Raw genomic sequence first — 27,867 nt, 5'->3', positions numbered from 1 at the left:
TCTTCAAAATAAGAATCAAGTTCACTATTTATCATAAAATATGAAAACATGATTTCTAAAACTTAAAAGACAATAAATACCTCTGTGCATAATGAAGAAGGAATTAAACCCAACACCTTAAAATATTTACTTAAAAAAATATTTCCTTTTATTTTTACCTCATCATAGCCAAACAACCATAGTCGTGGAGTTTGGTAATATTTATCATATGTGATGTAAAGGTCGTAAGTTCTGGTTTGCAAAATAGCATCTTCACCTCCAACATCAGTTTTAGGTTTACAAGCATCTACTATTTTCCTTGTGTCTAGGGTAGCCTGGCATATAATAATGGAGAAAAGTTTACAACCATTAAAATCAGTATGAATATGATATCCTAGAAAATCTATTTTCCCACCTTATTTTTGTTTTTTTTTCCCCCTCAAAAACAGATGTAACTTAAAATTCAAAGGTAAAATAACCAATGTGAACATTTTTTTAATAAAATCAAAATGTTATTAATAAGAACACTAACCCCCAAGTTAATTCATTAAAGTTAATTTAAGAAAATTCAATTTACAAACCTCATCGGTTTCCAATAATCCACTCTCTTCATATTCTGTTATAAAAATAAAAGATTAAGTAAATTAAAGATAATTCCCTGAACTAAATTATACATTAATTTAGGTATCATTCCAAAATTGGGTTTTTGCTTTTTTTTAACTGAATACACTGAATGGACATGAACTAACTTTATTCTGCCAAAGCAGCACATACTTAATATGGGAAAAGTCACAAAGTCGGCATACCTATGGCTTAGTCTAAGTCACAATCTATTAAACAAACCAACTGGCATAATGATACTGTAGAGTCCTTAGTGACTCCACAGTGTACACAAGGTTATTCGTATAATGAGATAAAATTCACTTGTTAAAGTCAGCAGCAGTGACCTCTTCACTCTGCCGATCCAGTGGTAAATTTTCAGTCTTCATCTTACTTGATGTTTCAGCAATATCTGCCATGATTTACTCCCTCCTTCCTGGAACAGTTTTTTTCTTTGGCTTTTAAGATACTATATTTTTCTAGTTTTTCTACCACCTCACTAGCTGTTCTTTATCTTCTGTGCTGGTTCCTCTTCATCTAAGCACCTCTCAATTTTTTCTTTTTTAACAATACAGTAACTAAAGACTCAGTTCTTGGACCTTGTCTCTTCTCTAGCCATACTTACTCCCTTGATGATTTCATCTAGTCTCTATGGCTTTAAATACCACCTATGTGGTAATGACACCCAAACTGATTGCCTGACTGGAGACCTAGATATCTAACTGTTTTTATGTCTCTACTTGAATGACTAATGCTCACTACAAATATCACAGACCTAAAACTGAATTGCTGATTCCCCCTCTAAATCTGTACAGTCCTATAATTTTTCCCATCTTAGTTAAAGGTATTTTCTAGATGCTCAGGTTAAAAAGCTTGAAGTCACATTTGACTACTCTTTGAGTCTCATATCCCACATTCAGTCCAGCAGCAAATCCCTTTGGACTCAACCTCAAAAATACGCCCAGAATTCTATTCCTCACCACTTCCAATCTTACCACTCAACCCAAGCCACCGATATTTTGTACCTAGATTGTTAAGACAGACTCCTAACCACTCTTCCTTTCTCCTTTCAAATTATTCTCAATACTCTTAGAGTGACTCAGTTAAAATGTTAAAAAAAAAAATCATATCCTTTCTTTACTTAGGAAAACCTTCCAATGGCATCTCATCTCTCTCTGGGTTAAAGCTAGGGCCTTACAATAATCTCACCCCTGGTTATCTCTCTGCCTCCACCCTTTACTACTCTCCCCTCACTCCACTGTAGACATAGGAGCCTCCTTACAGTATTTCATATATACTATGCATGCTCCCATATAAACTAGGGCCTTTGGACTCTTCTCCCAGATATCCAAATAGCCTGCTCACTTTTTTCTGGGCTTTACTCAAATGGTATATTATTAATGAGGCCATTCTTGATAAGTCTACTTAAAAACTGCACACTCATCCCCACTTCAAGTCTCCCCTATCTCCTATCCTTTATTTTTCTCCATGATACTGATAACCATCGAATATAGTATATATTTTGTTTTTCTCTTCTATCTCCCCTAATTCAAATATAAGCTCCATGAGATCAGACCTATTGCTTTAGCTCTAGCATGGAGAACAGTGCCTGAGACACAGATACTATATTGCTCAATAAATATTTGTTGACTACATGAATGACAATTAACTACTTGTTACAGACGGTAAGTGAGGTTATGAGCAATTTTAGTTACAAGTAACTCATTTTGATTTCCTCAAGGAATTTACCACAGAAATAAAGATAAGAACCTCACTAGAATTTAGGAACAGATAAATAGCTACTTTTCATGGGGACTAAAAAGTAATTTGGGAAGATGAACTGAAAAGTACTTTGAGTCAACGCTTCCCTGGCAATTAGACTATGCTAACATCCTCTTATCAGGATCCACCATCACCATTACAGTGCTTCAGATCTAATTGGTACCATCTTCTACTTGTGCATGCTATAAATCATCTCCATTCCTCATTAACTCTATATATTTTGTGTATTTAGTTACCCTAGAGTTTCCAGTGCCTGCCCTCTTTTTTCATATCCTCTTTCTTTTCCCTCAAACATACTCTCTATGTAATTTCATATTTAAATTCTCATAGGGCATCTGATGTAATTTATACATCCTTCTTTTTTTATGCCAGGATACAGTATGCCAGTACAGAAGTCATAAGAGTAGATAAAAATCTATCTGGGAGTATAGAAAGTGAGCAGAAAAAAGGAATCCCTAGGAAACAGTAACATTTAAGAGATATACAGAAGAAAAAAGAGCCCCAGAAGAAGACTGAGAAGAAATAAAGAGGAGGAAAACCTGATACCACAGAAAACAAGGAAGGAAAAAGAAAAAAAAAAAAGAAGGAATAGTTAACAGACTTAAATGATGCAGAAAAGACAAGAAAAAAGATGGACTGGATTTAACAGAGAAGTCACCCTGATGACAGCAATTTCATCTATTTTAAAATAATTGAGCTTTCATATATATTAAAGATTATCTTGCTAAAGAAGTATGAAGCTTTTAAAAGTTATATGCTCAGAGACCTGTACTATTCTATTCTCTTAGTGTGGTGGGTGTCATCTTTTTTAAAGACTATCACTAATGCAGTGATTTCCAACTAGAAGTCCTATGCGGGCACTTCAGAATCACAGGGAACAGTGAGGAGATTCTGTATAGTTTGAAAAGATCCCATTAGGAATACTAACTTATTCAACAAATGGTGCTGGGAGAACTGGATAGCCATAGCCAAAAGAAAGAAGGAAGACCCCTATTTCAAACCTTATACAAAAATTAACGCAAAATGGATCAAGGAATTAAATAATAAAAATAACCACCATAAAATTCCTAGAAGAAAATGTAGGAAAATATCTTCAAGATCTTATGGTAGGCAGTAGCTTCATAAACCTTACACTCAAAGCACATGGAACAAAGAAAAAATAAATGGGACCGCCTCAAAATTCAACACTTTTGTACCAAAAAGGGCTGTGTCAAAAGGGTGAAAAGGCAGTTGACTCAATGGGAGAAAATATTTGGCAATCACATATCTGTTAAGGGTTCAATATCCATGATATATAAGGAGATCTTACAACTCAACAATAGAAAAACAAAATATCCAATTAAAAAATAGGCAAAAGAGGGAAGTGGATGTGGCTCAATCGATTGGGCTCCCGTCTACCATATGGGAGGCCCTTGGTTCGCCTCACAGGGTCTCTTTGTGAAGGCAAGCTGGCCTGTGTCTGAGGACAGCTGACGGCCCGTGCCTGTAGACAGCTGACGCAGCAAGATGACGCAACAAAGGGAGACAAGCAGACACAGGAGAACACACAGTGAATGGACACAGAGAGCAGACAGCAAGCAAGTGGCAAGGGGGGGGATAAATAAAATAAATCCTAAAAAAAAAAAAATAGGCAAAGACTTGAAAAGATAGCTGTCCAAAGAAGAAATTCAAATGGCAAAGAAACACATGAAAATATGTTCAAAATCACTAGCAATCAGGGAAATGCAAATCAAAACTATAATGAGATATCATTTTACACCTATTAGATGGGCTGCTATTAAAAAGTTGGAAAACTATAAATGTTGGAGAGGATGTGGAGAGATAGGAAAGCTTATTTACTGTTGGTGGGAATGCAGAATGGTACAGCCATTGTGGAGGACTGTTTGACAGTTCCTAAGGAAGTTGAATATAGACTTGCCATGGGAACCGGCAATACCATTAATAGGTAAATACCTAGATGAACTGAGAGCAGAGATACAAACAGACATCTGCACACTGATGTTCACAGCAGCATTATTCACAATAGTCAAAAGTTGGAAACAACCTGGGTGTCCATCAACTGATGAATGGATAAACAAATTCTGGAGTATATACACAATGAAATATTATGCAGCAGTAAGAAGAAATGAAGTTGTGAAACACAGGACAACATGGATGAACCTGGAGGACATTATTTTGAGTGAAACAAGCCAGACACAAAAGGACAAATACTGTATAACTTCTCTATTATAAACTAAATATATTATGTGAAATATAAATATATTGTGTAAAATATGAATATGGGTAGAACTGTATATATAAGACCATTTTTCTTTGAAACTGAACAAATGTTAACAGTACAGAATGTTAATATTAGACAAAAACAAACATTATACTAAGTGAAAGAGATCAAACACAGAGTACTACATATTGTATGATTCCATTTATATAAAATGTAAATCTATATATAAAGATGAAAGGAGACCAGTGGGTCTGAGGAAGGAATGCTAAGAGGTGTGGAGTCTTTCTTTTTGGAGTAATGAAATTGTTCTAAAATTTTTGAGACTATGAATGTACAACATTGTAATTATACTAAAAGCCACTGATTATTCACTTTAGATAGGATAGCCATAAGCAGCAGCTATGTACAGTGGGGGAAGCACAGAGAGATTGAGAGGTGAGGAATTTTCCTGTTTGTTTGTTGGTCTGTCTTTTGTTTAATATTATTATTACTGAAATAATGAAAATGCTCTAATAATGATTGAAGTAATAAATGCACAACTGTGTGATTATAGCAAATACCATTGATTGTATACTGTGGATGAACTGTATGCTTTATTAATATATATCAATAAAACTGGTTTAAAAAAAGAATTACTATCTTAAGATTTCAGCAGAAAGATATTAAAATTTAAAAGGAAAAAGAAAATACAATACTGTGTGAACATTTGTTCTGCTCTGAAATAACTAATTTAAGAATTAGCTTAAGAATCTATATACCTGCAGCTTAATCCAGAATTAGAGATTTATGACTAATATTTATCCTAGTTCAAACAATGTTATTAAGACTATGCTCTAGATAAAGCAGAGGAGTCCAATGTTAAGATAAATACCGTACTGATTAAACTTATTTTTTTCATTTTCTTCTTTTTTGATTAAATTTAAACAGAATCTTTTCTGGGCAGAATTCTTAATCCACATAAATTACAAATATTCCCAAATCAATATTCTATAGTGCAATTAAAACAAATCTAGAAGACATACCTTCCATATCTGCAGCTTCTCCTTCTTCTTCCTCTTCTTCCTCCTCTTCACAATATATTGAGCAATCTTGGGGTTTTATATTGTCCTTTGAAATTAAATATATTTAAAGTCATTTAAATATGTTCAGTAGTTCAAAACTGAGCACCCATGTGCCAGCTGTGTTAACCACTATGAAAATAAAGAATAAGACAATTCTTATGCTCAAAAAACTCAGAACCCAGGAATGACAGATGCAGAAAGCAATAATTAAAAGCAGTATGCTAAGTGCTGTAACTGAAAAATATAAGAGTTATCACAGGAGCACCAAAAGTCATCTAAGATAACCATTTAAAATAGTTGCCAATTGTACTCCCAGTAAAATAAAAAATATTTTTAATTAACCAATTCATTAGTATTAGAAACTCAGTTCAAAGGCTTTTTTAATTTAGCCACCTATCACAATTTAAAGAATGAAAAAGATATATTTATAAATCACAAAGCAATTATATATGAAAATAAATTTATTATATATTACAAACTAAACCCTATAATTTTTAACAATATCCTGGCTGAATTAAACTAAAAGTTATCAGATCTTACAGTTATTACAGCACATAGGATTTCAATTCTATTGCTTAACTATATTAGTTCTAATAATGAAAAAATAATGCTAGTTAATGATAGGTCTACACATGGTTATCCTTATTACAAAATCAATATTCTGAAAATTTTAATTCAATATAGCAAGTCAATAAACTGGACATAAAATTTCACAAACTTTACAATTTTCCTTAGGGATGATTCTATTTACTACTAGAAACTTAAATTCTATGCATCATTACTATACCCAAATGTGAACCACAGACAAAGTATTATTAATGTCTGTACAATTATTAAATGAGCCAGTATCTAACAAATGGATCATTAAGGAAAACTTCCATCATGTTGATAACATTCATACCTGATATAACAGACATACAGTAGAAATCAACAAGGATTAATACTTGGGTCTTGATCACTGAGTTACAATAAATACATATATTAAATAAAATATGACTTGAAAAAAATACTCTAGTTGTAAATTATTTTAAGTCATAATTGTTCTATAGGACATAAGGATGTTAAGCTGGATGCCAAGTATCATATTAAGCATTACTGCATTTACTAAAAGTTCTTGAAAGAATTACCATAAATGTATCAAAAAGTGCCATCCACACTACTTTGCCATTTTTCATTCCCAAAGTCTAAAGCATGTACTAAATGACCTTACCAGCAAGACATAAATACATGAAACAGGTTAAAATGAAAGGCTTACAGAAACCAATCTTAAAATGGAGACATTGGCCAGAGTAAACAAGAAGAGCTTTGGAAGCAACAAAGCAATTTGTGTGATTTCTTTTTAGTCATTCAGACTCTGTAAAGTGGAATTTCAAAAGGACGAATTCTCAGGCCAATGAACTTAACTTTAATCCCTAGCAAGCATAAAATTCTACAGTGAAAAAAATAAAACTTGTTTTAGTTACTAACATTTTCCATTGGGCCCCAGTTATCAATTTTTTGTTTATCAAATGACAAAAAACATAAAGAATATCTTAAACTACTAACCATTACAGTAAATATTTCATATGGACAAGAAAAATGCAATTATCCAGTCCAAATATTCTACCCTCTAAGAGACTTGATTTTTAACAAACGATTTTTAGAAAGTTAAGGGTGAAGTCATTTTGTATTCTTCTTTTCATATCATTTCAAACTAAACTTTAATTGTTCTCATTAGAGCTGAAAAGCTAATGTAATAAAAATAGCCTGAATTAACTGAACACTTCTAGCACAAAAATTCCACCCAATTATATATTTTACCCTCTCTCCCAAAATAATAATATAAAAAAATTTAACTCACTTAACTTCCACTTACTTAAAACGTCCTAATTTTAGACTAGGATGCACTAAAGTTTACATTTGAATTTTCAAAAATAAACCCCCCCAAAAATTAGTGATTTAAGAAAATACTGGGAGAACAATTAACTTGCTTAAGACAATATTTAAACTACAAATTTTAAACACTAATATTGTATTATTAACATTCACTAATCAATAAGTGGCTAAACCTCCAAGTATGTATTAGGTACTAAATTTGATTAAAAACAAAAATCCATGTCTTTTAGCTTAGCACAGAAGTCACATCTGAAGTCTTCTCAATTAGTGAAAATTAATAGATTTACCAGTTCCAATCCAGAAAAGTTTTTCCTTAGCCATAGGACAGATTAAGGAAAATAAGGGAAACAATAAGAAGCAGTAGTCTGTTTTGGTCTGTTGACATAGAAAAAGGGGGGTTTTGGGTAATTAATAATAGAGTTTGGATAAGAAAAATATGAACGGTCCTAAAATACACATTTTAGCAATAAATAGGTCATTGAATTTAGAAATATAATTAACCAGTACCTTGCTTTCCAGTGTAATTTCCTTAACTGCTTCTGTTATTCCTGAAATACCTGTTAAACATTCAGAAAATAATATGCTGTAAACACTGTCATTTAACTGATTAATATTAACAGTATTCTGTCATGAATTATCCTGTTCTATCATTCTTCATTTACTTTTATTTATTTTCCTTGAGATTATCAAAATATATATTCATTCTCAAAAAATGAACAGATTAAAAGGTTACAGAACTCATTTATATTTTAATTAAGCTTGCATCAAAATTTTCCAAATAAAGTATTGTTTCAGATATTTAGACCATCCAGAGGTACTGAAGTCATATCACATTTATAAGACATTTTCTACTCTACTAAATGTTTCCACATCTCATTTAATCTTTACAAGTACTATCCCATGGAGCGGCTAGGGTAATGATTTCTCCTTATGAAGAAATGAAGTCTCTACAGATGTTAAATGACTTGAGTCTCACAGCCAGTTAAGTGAAGGAAGTAGGAATCAAACTTATAACTGCTGAATTTGGTTCCATGCTCTCTTTCACTTCACCTTGTTGGGCAAATATATTTTATTTGTATAGTTGTCTCAATGAAGGTGTTAAGCAGATGGCAGCAGCACCATAAACTAAGTAATATTTCGAATGCAAAATACCTGTCCAGTGTTCTCAATCAGTTGGCTTAACAAAGATGATAAATATAGTAAGACAATAGTAGCTAAATTTACTTAAAAAAAAATAGCAAAGAAACCTAACCCTAAATACAAAATATACTTTTTTGTTAATCATCTATAATTTTGATATAACTGTTTAACGTACCTAAATGAAAGAATGACTAGTTCACTTTCATAAATGGAAAACGTCACAATTCAAAGCTCTAGCATAAAGTTTTTGCCTCACGTTATTTTCTAGAAATTATGTAACAGGTATGAGTTACTTTACAAAAGTAAAACCCAAATCATATTAAATTGATATTACAAAATGATTTGCTGTATTCTGTACGCAGAAACAAAACTATGAACCTCAGAAACACAATGAACCTCTTCAATTTGCCAAAAAAAATTACATATCAATATTCCATTTAACCAGACTCTTCTAACAAAAGTAGGACATGTCTGGCAAAGAAAAGAAAGCTCTAATTACTCTAATGAAGGTAATATTCTCAAAAGCTAATGGGGAAAAAAAAAAAAGGTGGCCATGAGAAGAAGCAGGGATGAAGCAAAGGCAGCTGAGTTGAGAAAGGGCACCTGGCCTTGTAGTTAGTTAAAAGCACTGCTTTAACTAAATTAGAATACAGTTTAAACCTACAATTCTGAAGGTATCTCATAAACATTAGTAAGAACTTAATACAAACATAAAATTAGCTGCACTATACTATGCTGTTTTCCTGTATGAAAATGGTTTACTTGTTCCCTACTAGGGCAAACACTTTTTTAAATTTAGTCCAATTCCTGTGAAAGATTATGGTCATAGAAAAATCATAATGATACCTACTTATCTCTATGATGAATGCTTTGTAAATATGCACCTGGATTTTAGGATAGTGATTATGGAATAGAATACAGCTAAAACAACATTGTAACTCCTTAACGTGACATTGAAAACCTAGTCCTGGAACCAATGGCTCTAGCTAGGAAACAATTTACTGCAGATATGCTACTTGTACCTTCCAGACAAGGGTATAATTAAAACAGAGTAGTGAAAAGATTTTGGAAAGAACACGAAAAAAAAAGAAGAAAACACTACGTACTGGAAGGAAAGTGATGATTTTTGAAATTATTTTAAAAGGCTACTCAATCAGATATTTCCTCCAGGCAATGACACAGCAACACTCTACTTACTAAGAAGCAAGGAGCCCAAGTTCCATTTTAAACAACACAGAGGAAGTACTGTATCTGTGCTTAAACCTCCGTAAAGAAATAAATGGCAGTATCTCTTACTCAGGAGAGAAGAAACTGACCTAAAGATGAACTTTTTCCTGTATAGACTACTTAGCCATCTATCTATTGTAGTGGGTCTGAACTGGAGACAGCAATTTTGTCCAGCATTTATCAATGTCTGGAGACATATTTGATTGTCACCACTGGCATCTAATGGTTAGAGGCCAGATACACCATTAGACATTCTACAATGCATAGGAAAGCCCCCCACGACAAAGAATTATCTGTCATGAAATGTCAAGAGTGCAAGATTGAGAAACCCTGTTCTATTGCTACTGCTGAGGACCTTACCTCCTAGTCTCTAGGACTTAGAGGGAGAAAACTTGTTTTCAGTATTCTGTATTAAAATTCAAAACACATTTTCTTAATTAAAACTGTCATAAATGGTAACTAGTTATAGCTATATACAATATACACTTTCTTAATTACATAAATATAGTATAAAAAAATGGGTTTTTAGTATCTGTAGTGAAAAAAATCTATTCAAAGTTGCAAAACAACCTATGAAAACATACAATTGTGAAAGGCATAAATTCGGTCAACTTGTTCAACACTTACTGAACAACTTCTATATCAGGCACTATGACATATACTGAGGATTCAACAGTGAATCTCTACTTTCACAGAGTTTATACTCCTTAAAATCTCTTTAGAGTCATTCAAAAAATAATTATTAAGTGCTTTTAAATGCCAAGTATTGTATTCTATTCTCTGGGTAAATTAATATGAATTTGGCATGGTTCCTGTCTTCAAGGAGCTCATAATCCCAGAGTGGAGTGACATATAAGGGATTCTAAAGTAAAGCATTACAAATGTATTTCTGACTAGCTTTTTTCTTTTTTTCCTTCTTTCAAAATAAAGAAAATAATATGAATCTTATTTTCAATTGCAACTAAAGCAGCAAAGTACTACAGAAATTTGTATATTCCTAGGGCATATTTTTTTCTTTTTTCCCAATTTACTCTGCTTTTTTTCAGATAAAAGCTTAGTAGGGAAAAAAAAGTGTCTATGTACCCTTTTTTGGGGAAGGGGTCAAGGCTTTTATAAAAGATTGTAAATGAATTAAAAACAATTTAAGTTGAGTGTACAGCATTCTATTCTTCTCTTACCTGTGTTGTGATAGGTATCCACCCATCCCCCATCACCATCATCTTCTTCAATGATAGCTTCCAATTCATCTGAATATTCCATCTGTTTGCACCTTTTATAGCATGGAACTATTAAAAAAAATCAAGTTCATTTACTAGCACATAATGTGTAAACCAGTGGAAAAAAAGGGGAAGTTTGTTCTTCATAAAGTTTTATTCCATAAAGATTTAACCATTGTATTATTCTGTGAATATTTCACCATTAATAAAAGTGATTAAGAGTTACATTCATCCCACAGACACATAATTATTTGACCGCATTTATCTTTCCCTAAATAGCTTTGTGAGTAGCAGAAAGGGCTCTACTGGAAATAGTCTATGTATTCTTTTACCCTGATGGCCTATGAAGAATGGCGGGATGAAGCCAGAGGTGACATTATTCAACTTCAGGCTTATGAATAATAATACCCTATTTTAATGGCTTTAGTCTCGGAGCACGGAGGCACCATCTGTCACACTCAAGGGTGGTAGAGATGACCTCCAGTTTGCAAGACTAAATTAAAATTCAATACGAATTCTATACTGATGCCAAATTTTTCATACACAGATATGTCAATTAATAGGCATTATTATTCACAATGCTGATATTGAACAATTACATGGTAAAAACTTAATGACATAGGGTCAACAAAGTGGCATTAATCTCCTGATTCTTTTTTTTAATAAATCAGGGTATAAAAGTATCAATCCTGGTAAAGATAAATATGCCATGAAAAAAGAAAAAAAAATGATGCTTTGTACATATTATTTTCCTTATTTTCCCATACAGAAATAAATTTATTGTTATGTGATTAAAGAGACAATAAAAGCCTTCTGGTGTTAAAATTAACTTCATAAGTAAAATACACCTTTTGTGTCCATCTTTCACTGATAATGTATAATAAAATCTTTAACTTTAAGATTTTACATGAACAGGAAGCGGACTTGGCCCAGTGGTTAGGGCGTCCAACTACCACATGAACAGTCCACGGTTCAAACCCTGGGCCTCCTTGACCCATGTGGAGCTGGCCCACGTGCAGTGCTGATGTACGCAAGGAGTGCCCTGCCACGCAGGGGTGTCCCGGCACAGGGGAGCCCCATGCGCAAGGAGTGTGCCCTGTAAGGAGAGCCCCGCAGCGCGAAAGAAAGTGCAGCCTGCCCAGGAATGGAGCCGCCCACATGGAGAGCCGACACAAGATGACGCAACAAAAAGAAACACAGATATCCGTGTCGCTGACAACAACAGAAGCAGACAAAGAACACACAGCAAACAGAAACACAGTACAGACAAATGGGGTGGGGGTGAGAAGGGGAGAGAAATAAATAAATAAATCTTTAAAAAAAAAGATTTTACATGCAGTAAAAGCTTTTACTTTAAGCTTTTAAAAGCAGTACCAATTTCATTTTTTATGAAACATTTAAGTCTAAAGATTAAAGTCAAATAGCTAAAAAGATTGATTATGAAGTCAACTGCAACAAAAATCCAATTAGAAGAAGTCAAATGTTGCTTACAGCCCCTCTTTTTCCACATTGCAACAATCTGATCTTTTTGGCAAAAAGAAAATAGAGAAAAAGAAAAGGAGATAATCCATAAATAAAAGGGAAAAAAATATATACCAGCAATAAAAAACCCAGAGCTTCATTAAATTTCCAAATTTCCATCTGTGGAGAAACTATAAGCACAGCTTTAAGCACAAATTAAGACCAGTAAGTCCCAAGGTTTTTAAAAATGTAGTTTTGCAAAACTTACAACATATATATATACACATATATGTACACACACATGCAACGCGATTCTTACCATTTTTAGTTACCAAAAACTGTTTGCCTGCAGGTAGGTATGCCTTCACTTTCAATTCCTCCCCGGCAGCCCTTTAACAGTGAAAAGCACACATGACACACAAATTAAAGGCAAATACAGAAGATATCTATAAATCTCAAAACTACATAATCCACATGCCTGAGAAAATAGTTTTAGGATTGGTTTGGGAAGGATGCCGTTAAGTGATTAGCTAAAGAATATGTCAGGGTATGGAAAAGCACAACTCATATAAGTGAAGTATACTAAGGAATGCAGACAGACATAAGAGAATTTAGACTAAATATTAAATAGGAAAAGTAAAATACAGAACTATTAAGCAACTATTAAATTTGCCTCTAAACAAAAAGAAAGTATTGTTCCTGAAGTCTTGCATATCTTGAGACTAAAAGAGTTAAGAAAAAACAACATTCCATAACCAAGTTGGTACTGGAAAGATCCCTGTTCCTACCATTATTTGAAAATTGGAATTAAGGGATAAGAGATACTTTGAATCACAAGATTGAGAAGAATAATGATGAAAAACAAACTTTTATTGAGTTAATTGTAATTACATGACTTAGAACTTTACACACATTATTTTCATTTAATCCTGTAACCCTAAGAAGTAGAGAATACTAATATCCCCATTTTAGAGATAAGTAAACTAAAGCTTAAAGAAGTCAATTTGGCCAGTCACAAAACTAGAAAGTAGAACAACCAGGAGAAACCAAGTAACTCTGGAGTTCCTGCTCTTAAACCCTACTCCCTCACCTATTACAACACTTCTGACTTTTCTGAGTTACTTAGAATCCAGCATTAAGAAATTTTCTAAGGTTCTTCTGTGTATCATCTACTGGAATTGGCTAGACTTGAGGGGGTCTTTACCACAGATACACAGCCTAAGTGTGGAGCTTTGCCATTCAAGCTTCAGTCTTAAGATGGTACTACAGGTTTTGAAGCAGAAATAAAGCTAGGAAATGCCCCAGTATCATTTGGCAACCCTCTAGGCCTTTCTAGACCATTCCAAAGTGTCAAATTCAATAAGATGATGCACTGCATGAAGTTCTGAGGGAAGAACACCTAATAAGGTCATGGTGGCACTTGTACACATGAATACACAGGATAGCAATAACCTATTTCGACCCCTGTTTTAAAATGGATTATTCCTTTGGCACCAGCAATGTAGCCAGAAGTGTGGACATTGGAGTATAGTATAATTAAGTTTTTAAATTAGAATAAAATTATTTCAACTATCGCAGATGATAAAGTGGAACTATAAACTACCAATACCTGATAAAAGATGATTCTGTTGAAATATACAAACCCCCATAAATAATGCTACAAGTTAAATACCTAACCCAATTAGACAATTAAGTGCTATGACAAAGTAATCTGAATAAGAAAACTGTATACCTATCACGGCGAAGAAAATCCTGTTAGTTCATTTTACAAAATGAATATTATGTTAAATTTTAAATACCTATTTGACTTGAAATATATATAAACTATAGACAATATACATTTTTAACAGACATTTTAGGATAGGAAAAACAAACAATTTAGGACAGAAGAGCTTCTATGGTATGAACTCAATTTTAAATATGGAACGGAACAAATATACACACAGAAAAAAAAATAAATGAACCTGACTTCTTAGATACATAAAAAACAGTGATGTAGATGATAAAGTGCAATTGATAAAAAGCAGTGACATCTGTCTTGGGTATATGTTAAATATAAATGTTAAGGGGAACAGAATAGGTCACAGATGTTAAAAGCTTAAAATAGTTTAATTAGAACTTTAATTCTAGAACCCTGCCCCCAAATAAAAAATGTACATCTGAGCTACAACTGAAAAAGTGCCATTAAGTAAAAATAACTAAAAAAGCATATAACAGGTATTGAAGCACTTGTATCAAAACATATTTCCAAACAATTCTAGCCCAATTTTAAAAGTTCTGCAAGTACTGCAATCAGTTACTAGCAAGTAGTTTTATCATAAGTACTTGAAAGTAAATTGCACTTCTTTTCAAAAACACATTATTCATAATATTTTGAAAATACATGTTAAGACAACACTAAACTTTTTAAACTAGCTTTGTAAGTAACAGAAAAGTAATGAAAAAAATTAAAAATTGCCTTTTTTTTTTTTGAGGTACCAGGGCTCAGAGACTGAACCCAGGACCTTGAATGTCAGAAACCAGCACTCAACCAGAGTCATACTGGCTTCCTGAGTTGGTTTTTTTGTTTGTTTTGCTAGTTGTTTTTTTTTTTTTTCCCCAAGAGGCACCAGGAACCAAATCTGGGACCTCTCATGTGGGAGGTGGGAGCTCAACCACCTGAGCCATATCCACCTCCAATAAAAATTTTAAACACCTATTATGAGCAGATTTAAAATTAAGACCTTACTCATTATCATGAACCTTTCAATTTTTAAGGCTTATGTTTTAAAAAACATTTGAACATTTCTTAGTCACTTTATGCAGCATCTGGAACATAAAAAATGTTCAAAAGTATTTGTTAATTTGAAAAATGAGCTAACCAAATTAACTTAAGCTTCTGAACATTACTTTATAAAGAACCATGACAAGATCAAGCCTAGATACTATAGAGGAAATATTAGTAAAGGAAGTCAAAGACACTTATCTCAAAAACGTCCATTCTTTCTACTACTAGAGCAAAACAAACCAGTTACAATGCCCAATTTTTCTTCTTTTATTTTACTTTGAGTAACACTGGGGCACTGTTCAATAGAAAAATTGACTAGAAAAGGGCTAAACTGGCCATTCTAACCATTTTTCATGTACTAACCCATTTTTCACATTCCCATAAATTTGAAGTCATAACTTCTACCTAGTTTCCTATTCCTCTCTAAGGATTACTTACCATTGCCATGTTGGACAGTGATGGACTAAGTGATCTCCAGCTGCCACAAACTATTCAGGATTTAGAAGGAATATAAAAGAAGGGGAAAAAGAAAAAAAGAAGATCATTCAATGCAGGGTAGCAAAATATCAAACTGATCACCCTGGGAAGCCTTGGTATCAGATAGCAAATTAAAATGCAAACAGCATAAAACCTGCTCTTCGTGCCTGAAGATCTACTTTTGATTATTAAAACTGTAATATCTTTTAACATCCATAAACATTCAAATTGATTTTGGAAGAAAAAAATACTGAGCGCTATTTTTTTTTTAATCCAATTTTTATCACTAGATTAAATAATGCTCAAGTATTACAGCATCATGAAATGAATAAAGGTAAGGCTACAAAATTTTAAATGTCAATAACCTTTTGTGGATAAATAAAATGCAGAGGTAGTCTTGCTATTAGTTGAAAACTCAAAGAAAATTCCTGAATAAAGTTACTAAATATATATAGATAAGCTTGTTTGTTGCCTCAAAATACATGTTTCTTCTTCCTCTTTTTATAATTTTTTAAAATTTAGGGATGCTCAAATTGGAAAGCTTTTTTTGCCATACCCTTAAAGGAATCACTAGCACCAAAGAGAAATGTTAGCAGGGAAAAAGGGAAAAAGCTCTTAGAACGACTTTGCAAACAACTAGGTAAGAATTTGAATCTTCTATCAAACCTTTCACTTTCTGAGCAGGTTGAACATTTTAAAATAGGGGTTCTTAACCTTTTTTGTTCCACGGACCCCTTTGCCAGTCAGGTGAAAACCACTTACCTTACGAAGTCCACACTGTACTGTATATTATTTAATAAATCTATCACATCCACACCAACACATTCCACAAGAATTTTTTTTTGAATTTCAATTCAAGCTCACAGAACCCTGACAAGAATCCCTGTTCTAAAAGGTTTTTTCTCCAGAAAAATCAAGCGACTTGGAGAAACAATTAAAACTTTTAAAGCAATATGCACACATACTTTCCCAATTATTCAATTTACAACAACTCTAACTGAAAATCACATATTGGTCATGGTTTTATTACACAGCAAGTTACAATCTTCTAATAGATCTTTGAATAAAACATGTATATAAAAAACGCTCAAATTCATAGAATAAAACTATCAAATCTAAGAATAACTTCTTTTAAGAAAATAAAATTAAATCAAAATTAACAAGATTTAGCAGCTCTATTCCAACAACTTTATAAATGTTTCTATTCTTTTACTTTAATGAAATTTTTCTATTATTTAAGCTGGTTAGGTAGGGACAAAAAAAAAAAAAGTAAAAAACAAAACTCTCTCCCCCAAGTTTTAAGCATTTTGGTCCTTGCAACCAGATATTAAATTTAATTTTGTGGGTACTAGGAACTAATTTATCACCCCCAAAAGAATATCTACAATATACAAGCAAAACAAATAATTAAAACTAAAACTTCAACGTCAATGATAATGCCTTGAGGTTACAATACTCTTAATATTTTATCTAATGATCCTCTGGTGGCATCCACAAAAAAATAAAAAACACTAGAACATAAGGAAAAACCATAAAAGCAAATGGAATTTCACCAATAATTAGTACATGTGTACATTTGCCTCATTAGCAATGACCATAGTACTTGCTACGTACTTACATTTTTTTTTTAAGATTTTTTATTTATTTCTCTCCCCTCCCTCCACCCCAGTTGTCTGCTCTCTCTGTCCATTCGCTGTGTGTTCTTCTGTGACCACTTCTATCCTTATCAGCAGCACAGGAATCTGTGTTTCTTTTTGTTGCATCATCTTGCTGTGTTAGCCCTCTGTGTGCGTGGCGCCATTCTGGGCAGGCTGTACTTGTCTTTCACGCTGGGCGGCTCTCCTCACAGGGCGTACTCCTTGTGCGTGGGGCTCCCCTACGCGGGGGACACATTGCGTGGCAGGGCACTCCTTGCACGCATCAGTACTGAGCATGGGCCAGCTCCACACGGGTCAAGGAGGCCCAGGGTTTGAACCATGGACCTCCCATGTAGCAGGCAGACGCTCTATCCACTGGGCCAAGTCCACTTCCCTGTACTTACATTTTATTTCAATAAATGTAAAACATAGACTCAAATTTCTAAATTACCAGTATTGCTAGCAGTAGTTTTAGTGATTAAATATTCTCTTGCAGGATTTATCATAAATATATACTAGTAAATAACTTCAAGAAGAAAAAATTGATATTAACATTTTGATGGTCAACTTTATTCCCAAACTACCTGCAACCGATAATATTCTATTTAATCAAATCATACATCTACCATTAAAGTTTTTTTTTTTTACCAGCCAATATAATATTCAATACTGCTTGCCCCGTATTTTAAACACAGTACTTCCACATGTCTCAATGAAAATGAAGAGAAAGCCGGAAGCCAACAGGCAGTAGCCCAGAAACAAATTAACAGATCAATCCAACAGAGTACCCAAAGCATATAGTGCCTTTCCATTTTCTTCCTCCCTGCTCATTCTAGTCTAACTCAATCCTAGAACTGTGTTCTGCCTCAATCTACCATTATGCGCTTGGTTCCCAGCCTGGTTAGTCTGGCCTTGGATGTCTATAAAAAGGTAAAATTTGATAACTCAATTAAGCATAATTATTCAAAGTTAGAAGATAAATATCAAAACCAGGGTTACACTTGTTTTAAGACAGTCGTATCTGATTCCCAAGTTATTGGTTAACTGCATCTTTAACTCCAACTATCTATTTACCAATTAGTCATTGCAGCAGTTTGGTATTGTTGATGAATTCCAAAAAGAAACATTGGATTATGTTTGTAAACTGATCTTTTCCTCTGGGCATATTAGATTATATTGGATTCAGAAGTTTACCTGATTAAGTAATCACGTAAGCCTCTTGTGCCAGTAGGGCGTCACCACCAAACAGTGGGGACTCACAGATAAAAGACATGGCAAAGGACACAGTTGGGGGCTTTTAATGTTGGAGTTTGATGCTGAAGCTGGAGCCCCAGTGAGAGAGAGATAGAGCTGTTCGCCTGATAGTCTACAGCTGACCTTGTGGAGAAACCAGAGGAGCTGAGCCCAGAGGGACCCAGGAAGCCTGAACTCTCACAGACATCAGCAGCCATTTTGCTCCAACTCATGAAAATAGACTTTGGTAAGGGAAGAAACTTATGCTTTATGGCCTGGTATATGTAAGCCCCTCCCCAAATAAATACACTGTATAAAAACCAACCAATTTCTGGTATTTTGCATCAGCTCCCGTTTGGCTGACTAATACAGTCATCTTAACAAAGAGATGATAAAACCAAAGGGTACAAGAAGAAACAGCATTATTTCATCTCTGCTCTTGATTTCAGAGAGTTAGTTTCAAGACTCATGCCTATAATAAAGATCTTTGTTTGGCAAGAATGTTAGTGATATATATTAAATCAAAACTTAATTTTATTTGGCACTCAAGGTATAAAATTCAAGAAGCCTACTGTAGACTGGGTCTTTGAGAGAATGTCTAGCCATTCTAATCCTCATTTTATAGATTAGGAAATGGAGGCCTAGATCTAGACAGCTTAACTGATTTGCCCATGTCAGAGTAGGAGAAACTAGAGAAATGGGTCTAAAAGGCAGGTCTTCTAGGTTCTTTCCACTAAAAATAAAGACAATTTTAGATAAAAGATCAGTTCAACACACCACTCTTAGAATTCAACAGGATTTGGGATTGGAGAAATTCTATCACTATGAAAATCAGTTAATTCTCTGGCTTGAGGTCTTAGAATTTACAGCAGCAGTCAGGTCGTGTAACATACCTCATTTCAAAATTTTTCTTTCAAAACGAATGAAATTCAATTGCCAATAAGTGTTTCCCATGAGTTAAAAGTCAAGCTTATGGAAAATGGCACCATATTTTTAAAAATTGGTGATGCTGACATCATGGATAGGTGTCCTGGCAAGCCACGTGTTGAGAGCTTCTCTGACTATCCTCCTCTGGGTCATTTTGCTGTCCGTGATAAGAGACAGACAGTTGCTGTGGGTGTCATCAAGACAGTGGACCAGAAGGCTGCTGGAGCTGGCAGAGTCACCAAGTCTGTCCCTAAAGCTCAGAAGACTTAATGAATATGATCCATAACTCCTGCTACCCAGTATTAACCAGTGAAAATTGGTTTCAGAACTGTTTGTCTTAATTGGCCATTTAAGTTTAATAGTAACTGACTGGTTAATAACAATGCATCAAAAAACCTTCAGAAAGAAATGAATGTTCTGTGGACAATTTGCTTTTGTGTGGCAGTTTTAAATTATTAAGTTCATTTTTCATTCCCCCCACCCCACCATTGTTTGAGCTCACTGCCTGCTCTTTGTGCCAGTTCATTGGATGCTCTCTGTATCCATCTTCTTTTTTTAGGAGGCACCAGGAACCAAATATGGGACCTCCCATATGGGAGGGAGGTGCCCGCTCGAGCCACATACTCTCCCTGCGTTTTGTGTCTCTTGATGTGTCTCCTCATTGTGTCATCTTGTTGCATCAGCTCACTGTCTTGCTCATCTTCTTTAGGAGGCACTAGGAACTCAACCTAGGACCTTCCATGCGGCAGGCAGGTACCCAAGTGCTCAAGTCACATCTGCTTCCCAAGTTATTAGATTTTAAAATTAATTTCTTAAATGGAAACAACTTGACCAAAAATCTTTCACAGAATTCTAAGCCAAATTAAATAAAATTTAATGAGAAACCTGTGTCTTCTGAAAGGTCAGCCTTAAACTGCTTAGGCAAAAGATCAAGTTGCCCATATAACCTATTTTGGGTATTCCATTTGCTGAAATTTGATAAGAACTTGATAGCTTAAAGTTAACAGAATTTTTATTCAAGAGGTACTGGGGTTTGAACCTGGGACCTTGTACGTTTAAAGCAAGTGCTCAATTACTGAGTTACACTTGCTCTACAACAGAATTTTTTAGGACAGGAATTGAGGTTGAGATTCTTGTTTTTTTCCCCCCACATACTGCTAAGGGGAGATATCATCACTTAAGTAGATTTACATACTTAGTAGAGAACTTAGGGGAGTGGTTTGTTCATTGCAACTTTGGTCAGGATGGAAAAGCAAAGAGTAACTTGTAATATTTATAAACTCCCTTGTAAAGAGGCTAAATTCTGTAATAAAGATTATGAGCTGCATATAGAATTTTAATTTTGTGTAATTATATCTATATTAAATAAGTCGGATACGACCTTAATTGTTCATAAAACTGGAGTCAAGATGATTTTTAGCCAAGTGCATATAACTATGAAGAAAATGAAACTACCTAGATGAAAGAGAACCATTTTATTATATAAATTTGGTGAATGAGTAAAATGATTCCTTAAAATATAACTCTACATTAAAAGTTCAATAAAACACAACTGATCTATAAAATGTCCGTTATTTCCACACTAAGCAGTTTCAACATTACTTGGTTAGTAGTAAAAAAGGAAAGAAGAGTGGGAGGAATAATCAGTGTTAAATACATAGCAATAAAATATTTAAGCTAATACTAAGAGAAAATGAATATCCAAGCAGTGAGCAATGCTGCCAAATGAAAAGTCTTAAAAACTCTTATTTGGCACATAGAAAGCCAAGATGCAACAACACAGAGTCTATTGTGCAACCTGATGTGACACAAATATGAGTGAAGGACAAATGACTACAGAAATCTTTTCTATACCACCCCCCCTTCAGTTCTAAATAAAGAGGAATTACAGAGAAATGTGAGAAGTGGTAAACTGTAAGGGAAGTAACAGCTCCTTTTTTTTTAATGGGAAGTAGTACATTTGGTAAAATACTTAAATATAGTTAACAGTATTTAACTTTACTCAAAGCAAGATTAAAATGCAAGATGCTTATTTACAGGAGAAAAAGTCTCCCAGCAAAAAATTGTTCCTCTAAAGATAACAACTTCAAAATGTTTTTAAATCAACACTCACTTCTTCTGGGGTGATAACACCAGTTTCCTTAAACTTTGATTCCTAAAGAGAACAAAAAGAATAACAGTGTTATACTATTTTCAGTTTATATTCAATTCATTCAATTAAAAAATGTTTGCAGGAAGACTATTTACCTGGCACCCTTATAGGCAATGGAACAGACACCAAAAAGAATGTATCAGAAATACCTTCAGAAATACACAAATCTAATGGATGAAACTAACATGAAAATAATTACAGTACAATTTGATCAGTGTTACAATAAAGCAAAACTTTTAAAAAACATTAAAAAGTTTATACAAACAGTAAGCCTTACTATAATTCTGAAAAATTACAAGTATCTTTATTTTACAGTACAGTAAAAATGTCATGAAAATGTTTAGACATCTTACAATTCAGTCAACATTTCATTTAAATTAAGCACTACTAGAAACTGCATCTAGAAATTGTTTAACACTTTTCCATTATTCTCGTCTCCACCAAGATAGTTACATGATCCTCTTCTCTAAGACAAGGACACAACTTTACTAAATTTTAAATTACACATAAGATTTTGTGGTAGAGTCTACAAAAAAAGGAAAAAAATTCATTTAAGAACATTATTCATTATGCCAGGCACTATTTAAGGCTATGGGGACATTGCAGTGAGCAAAATAAAGCAAAATCATCCTTAACCTCACCAGAAGTTTTAAACTCTAGAGGAGGGAGAAAAGCAATAAATACTTAAAGCAGAAACAGGCTGGGGGTTAAGACTGCCATTTAAAATAGGATGGTAAGAGAAGACAGACTTTACAAATAAGGTGGCTTTCTGGGCAGAGAATTTGAGGAAAGGAATAAGCCTAACTAAGGCTAACTAAGGCTGGATAGGGGAAAGGTGTTTCAGGTAGAGTGAAGAGCAAACAAAAAAGGCCTGAAGCAACTGCATACACTGCAGAAAAATGAAGAGGTCAAGATGGCTTAACCAAGAGTAAGCAAGGTACAGGGTCAGAGATGAGATTGGGAGTTCTATCAGTCATGTAGAGCCTTGAAGATCATTGTAGGGACTTGGGCTTTTACTTCATGTAGGTCTGCCCAACAAAAAATGATTTTTCTTAATTTTCACTTGCTCAGAAAAGTCATTTTTTTCTTGGGGATTTTGACTTTTTCCATACCTTCTCACCTCTAATAGTGTAAGAATTCTCTCTGTAAGCTAACAGTTTTCACAGGAACAGGAAAAGAGAAAGTCATTAATTCTGCTTTAATACGAAAAGCATAGACTATGTACACTGACATGCTAACACTTTCATTTCAGATCAATCTTCCACCTCCTTGATTTGGGGGGTCTTTTTCTCTTGCTCCTTTCTATCCCAAATTAAGTTGTAACAATTATGTATTATTTTAAATGCTATATACCTAAGTAGACATGCTATCCTGAAATGATAAAATAATATACAAAAGAAGTTTATGATTCAAATGTCAAAATTATTTTCAACTTAAATAGATGATGAAATAATTTGATTTAAGAAGGATTTCACCGCAAACAATTACAAGCAGAGCAAGAACTGGAATTCTCATTCATACTTTCCTGTTTTTTTTTAAACTTGGTCCAGTAGTATGATATTTAGAAGTATTAAAAAGGACAGACTTAATATTTCTCTTTGTCAGGGAAAAAGAGTGAAGTAAAAGTGCTCACTATCCTTTTCAGAATACTAGCATAACTTCTTGATTAAATAGAAACAACTATTTCCAAGAATATTTCATCTCCACTAAAATCTGTAAAGTTCTAAATGAAAAACTGAAAAAAACCTAAGAACTTGCTATTTAATAATTACCCTGGCTTGCTTTTCAGAAAAGGAGAAATGAAGTTATAACAAAAACCGTCTAAAAGTTATAAAAGAAAAACCGTGAAGGCACTTTTAGAAATTTACCTTTGAAAACAGCAAGAAAAGTCATTTCTCTAATGGCTAGTGTCACAATTTTTACTTGGAAAAAAACCTATTATTACCAACATAATAAAAATAGATATCTAGGAGGGCCAAGCTGCTGTTTGGTATGACCGAAGCCCAAGACTAACTAATTAAGGCTATTCTGAAAGATTGGGAAAGAGGTTTTGCTTGTTAGCTGGATTTAGCGGTACTGTTGAAATAATATTGCAAATTACACCTTGTTTCTCTAAAATGTTAACCAGTTGGGACCTCAGTCACAATTAACCTATTTCGTACTTCTAAGGAGGACTTGTTAAGTGGCATAGGTCATTTTAGGACCAGGGCCGATTTCACTTTTTAAAATGATAGGCGATATCCTTGTTGAGAAAGTTTAAAACGACTTTCGACGTTATGATTTGACATTATTAAATCTACTTAGCTGTCGACCACCTTGCAACCCGAAGTACTTAGAAGCGCTCGGTTCTGTCGGGTGGAGACCCCAGCGCCGACGCTTTGTCGCTCCAAGTTTACCCCTCAGGCGCCAGAATGCCCTAAAGACCTGGGTTGGACGAGGGGGCACTGCCCCTTTTCCAGTGTCCCACCCTTCCCACCTTCCTACTCCTTTCACCACCGGAGAGCACGGTGACTCCTCGGGCGCCCGGTCCTCGGTCCGTGCAGACTTGAGCGTGTGCCTGCCAGCCCCTGGCAAGCCCGGCCCAGCTTACCTTGAGGACCGGGGTCAGGTACTCAGCCACTTCCAGTGCCTTTCCCTTCACCGTGTTAATCACATTCTGCATCCTGGGGCCGGAGCAAAGGCCGGCCCCGCAACGGGATGGGCAGGGCAACCGAGGCAGTAGGGAAAGGGGCCGCGAAGTCAGAAAATGTCCCAGGCGCCGCCGCGTCGCATCGGCACCCTGCCGGTGGCACCCGAGGGGACAGGACGCGACGGGACGGACGGGACGAGGGGGAGGGGCGGCCGGTGCCGCGCGCCAGTGCAGAGCGCGAGCGGACCGGGCCCAGCTGTCACCTGGCCGCAGGGAGAGCGACAGAGCCGCCGAGAGGAGAGCTAGAGGGAGAAGCGGGCGCACGCGCAGCCCTTGCGCTCTCGGAAACTCTCTTCTCCCCCTTTACTTCAACTCGCGCCCCTTCCGGCTTCCCCTTCCTTCTCTCACAGTCTCGCCGTAGCTCCGTCGCCACCTGGGCCCCACGTGATATAGGACTCCCCGGACACGTGACGCGAGAAAGGCCGCGCTGGGGCGGGATCAGGCCGCCTTTCTCCTCCTCCGGAAGCGTAACGCTGAACGCGCGTGCGCAATGGGCTCCAGCTCTGCTCCTTGCCAGTCTGGACGTTACCGTGCTTTCTGTTCCGGAATAGAAGGCTTGGGAACAGAGATCTATTGGCCTAACTTGCCCTTCTACAGCTTCTCCGCCTATGGACCCTAGAATACACTACTGCGGAACTAAACAGTTACTTTTTCAGCTCTAGAATGTGAGCTCTTCCACTAGAAGCTCTTCTAAGGGACCGAGGTAACCTCGCCCCGCGGGAAATGGGCCATACGTGGTTGTGAGGGGAGGGCGTGCCAGACTAAATTTCCTACCGCGCATGTGTAGGAAGGGATTCTTGACTGGAGGGAAACCAGCCCACCTTTGAAGGGGATGCTGGCTCTCATTGGAGTCCTGTATTCTTAGACCCTTTTGGGCTGTCAGTACTTTATTGGTATTTCAAACCCATCTCTCACTGTTTCCCACTGCTCATTCCTGCATCCCTATTGTTCCACTGGGTGGCTTCGGGCAAGTTATTAGCCTACTAGGGGTTTATTGTCCTCAACATATTAATTGAGGATATTAGACTCATGGATTTCCAAACTCTATTTCTAATGATGGTTCAGAGAAAATTGACAGCATTGTTTCCGATATGTCCATTTGGACCGTTATTGTAACAGCAACTTTTCCAGCAAGCTCCTTTCCTTCTAGAGAAGAGCAGCTTCTGAGGAGAAAATGCAAATTTGAAGTTATCTTTTCTCCTAGAGCAAAATTACTGATAACAATTGAAGTTAAAGGATTGTTGGAACAATGAGCAAATGATATTTGGGTAATCAGTTTATAAATACAACAATAGAATTGGAAAAATATAGTGAGCTAATTTGAAACCATTATCCATGTTAAAATAGGTAATATTAGCTAAGAATCAACGTGACCTCACACTCTCAAAATGTCTTCTCAGATCTTAGTTGCAATTGTTAGGAGTTCCTCAAGGTGTATATGTGGCATTACCAAAGAGAAATATATAAGAAAGTTTTCAACAATGTGATACCTAAATTTAAGTCATTCTAGTCCAAGCCATTCCGTAGTGCCAAATCTTAAAGCCATACTTACAATGACTAGACACTTGGAACACGGAATGAAATGGACTTTCATGGAGACATTAGGTCACAGAGCTGATCACTGCCTAAATACACTAAAGTTGTATGAGACAAAGTGAGTTTTACTTAACTTGCCCTTTGAGGACTCTACAATTAAGTTTCTCAATCTCAGCACCATTGGCAGTTTGGATCAAATAATTCTGTGTCATGGTGGACTCTCCTGTGCATTATAGAATGTTGAGCATCATCTTTGGCTCTACCCAGTTTTGATAACCAAAAAATATCTCCAGAAAAGGAGAGTTCTTGTCATCCAATGGCAATGTAAGTTGCTCCAGGGTGCCATTCCTCCACGGAATCTTTGAACAACTATCAAAAACTGGGAGAATCATCTTCCTCAAAACTTGGAAAACAATGAAAAAGTTTCAGTAACTGGGCCAAATAAGAAAACACAGCTTTAAAAAACAATAGGGGAAGCGGACTTGGCATCCACCTACCACATGGGAGGTCCGTGGTTCAAACCCCTGGCCTCCTTGACCCATGTGGAGCTGGCCCATGTGCAGTGCTGATGCACTCAAGGAGTGCCATGCTGATGGGTGCAAGGAGTGCCCTGCCACGCAGGGGTGTCCCCTGCGTAGGGAAGCCCCACGCGCAAGGAGTGCGCCCTGTAAGGAGAGCCGCCCAGCATGAAAGAAAGTGCAGCCTGTCCAGGAATGGCGCCACACACACGGAGAGCTGACACAACAAGATGACGCAACAAAAAGAAACACAGGTTTCTGGTGCTGCCGATAAGGATAGAAGCGGTCACAGAAGAACACACAGCAAATGGACAGAGAGCAGACAACTGGCAGGGGGGGAGAGAAATAAATAAAAAATAAATCTTTTTTTTTTTTTTTTTTTAAATAAATCTTAAAAAAAAAACAGTAGGAGGAGCTCATACACCCTTGCTGGCTCCTCCCCCACCCCCTCTCTGGCACAGTTGGGAGCCAGACTGTGCTTTTACTGTGGGTCCCTGACCCTGTTCAAGAGGGAGTAGAGCAACCCCTATGTACATATTGCAGTACGTGTATGTCAAAGCTAATCTATTGAATGGCAGCCTAAAAGACTGACCCAGGAAACTCTTCTTTGGATCACCCTCCCAAAACTTGCCCTGAAAGTAGAAGTGAAGGCAGCTAAGTCCTTTTAAGAATTAATTAAATGAAAAGCCTAGGGCAAAGGAGTGCTGCTTTAAGACATACAATAGAATGCGCAAGGGGGGTTGGGGGGGAGGGGGGAGTCTATCTCATAGGGAATAAAAGGAATATTCAAATTTTTGAAAATGTAGGAATTCCTAAGTCCAACTCAAGTACAAGCCCAGAACATTACATGGGCTCAGAAAACAGGAGAGGATACTGCATTTCACTTTCACCTTGGGCTAATTTTCCTCATAGAAATGCTAAAATCTGATGGAGATCACCACCCAACACTGACAGTTTGCAAAGATTGTGAAAGGTGTTTTTTTATGTCTTTGTTGTGAGAGTTTGCTTGTTTATGTTAGCTCTTGACACACAAAGAAATCTCTGGCATCTCACTAGCTGAATACAAATTTAAGGAACAGCTCAGAGACTAAGAACCAGTTAGTTAAAAGGTGCAATATTCACTAAAAGATTGCAAGATAAACAATCGAGAAGTGATGGCCATCCAAAGGAACAGGATGAAAATCTAGAAACCATGGAGGAAGAAACCTATTCTTTGGATATACTGAACAAAGACATAAAAAAAAAGAAAAAACACCTCAATATGCTCAAGGAAATAAAGGAAAACTCCAAGACAGACTATCAGAAAAACAGTGAATGAATTGTATGAAAATCCCAATAAAAAGAAATTTTTCAAAAGTACTGAACAGA

The 27,867-nt window shown here is 35.6% G+C and overlaps 2 protein-coding genes across 3 annotated transcripts in view; one reads left to right on the top strand and one right to left on the bottom strand.

Annotated features, from left to right (window-relative positions):
* ATG3 (autophagy related 3) overlaps nt 1–24,632 on the bottom strand; it is a 31,066-nt gene extending 6,434 nt beyond the window's left edge. Inside the window, exons 1-9 of the mRNA XM_004475574.5 lie at nt 24,347–24,632; nt 21,718–21,759; nt 15,769–15,818; nt 12,883–12,953; nt 11,064–11,171; nt 8,026–8,075; nt 5,605–5,689; nt 561–595; nt 159–314 (exon numbers count right to left, since the gene is read on the bottom strand). Coding sequence (XP_004475631.1) covers nt 159–314; nt 561–595; nt 5,605–5,689; nt 8,026–8,075; nt 11,064–11,171; nt 12,883–12,953; nt 15,769–15,818; nt 21,718–21,759; nt 24,347–24,418 — 669 coding nt within the window. The 5' untranslated portion in view covers nt 24,419–24,632. The remainder of the gene's footprint in view (nt 1–158; nt 315–560; nt 596–5,604; nt 5,690–8,025; nt 8,076–11,063; nt 11,172–12,882; nt 12,954–15,768; nt 15,819–21,717; nt 21,760–24,346) is intronic.
* A 283-nt stretch (nt 24,633–24,915) lies between these two features.
* Nucleotides 24,916–27,867, top strand: part of SLC35A5 (solute carrier family 35 member A5) — a 46,930-nt gene continuing 43,978 nt past the window's right edge. Inside the window, exon 1 of one of the 2 annotated variants that reach the window (XM_012518429.4) lies at nt 24,916–25,148. The gene's annotated coding sequence lies outside the window, so the exon portion shown is untranslated. The remainder of the gene's footprint in view (nt 25,149–27,867) is intronic. The other variant, XM_058295850.2, reaches the window with a different exon arrangement.

Source organism: Dasypus novemcinctus, chromosome 4 (genome assembly GCF_030445035.2).
Source record: "Dasypus novemcinctus isolate mDasNov1 chromosome 4, mDasNov1.1.hap2, whole genome shotgun sequence".
Classification (NCBI taxonomy): Eukaryota; Metazoa; Chordata; class Mammalia; order Cingulata; family Dasypodidae; genus Dasypus; species Dasypus novemcinctus.
This window is presented reverse-complemented; position numbering and strand designations above follow the sequence as displayed.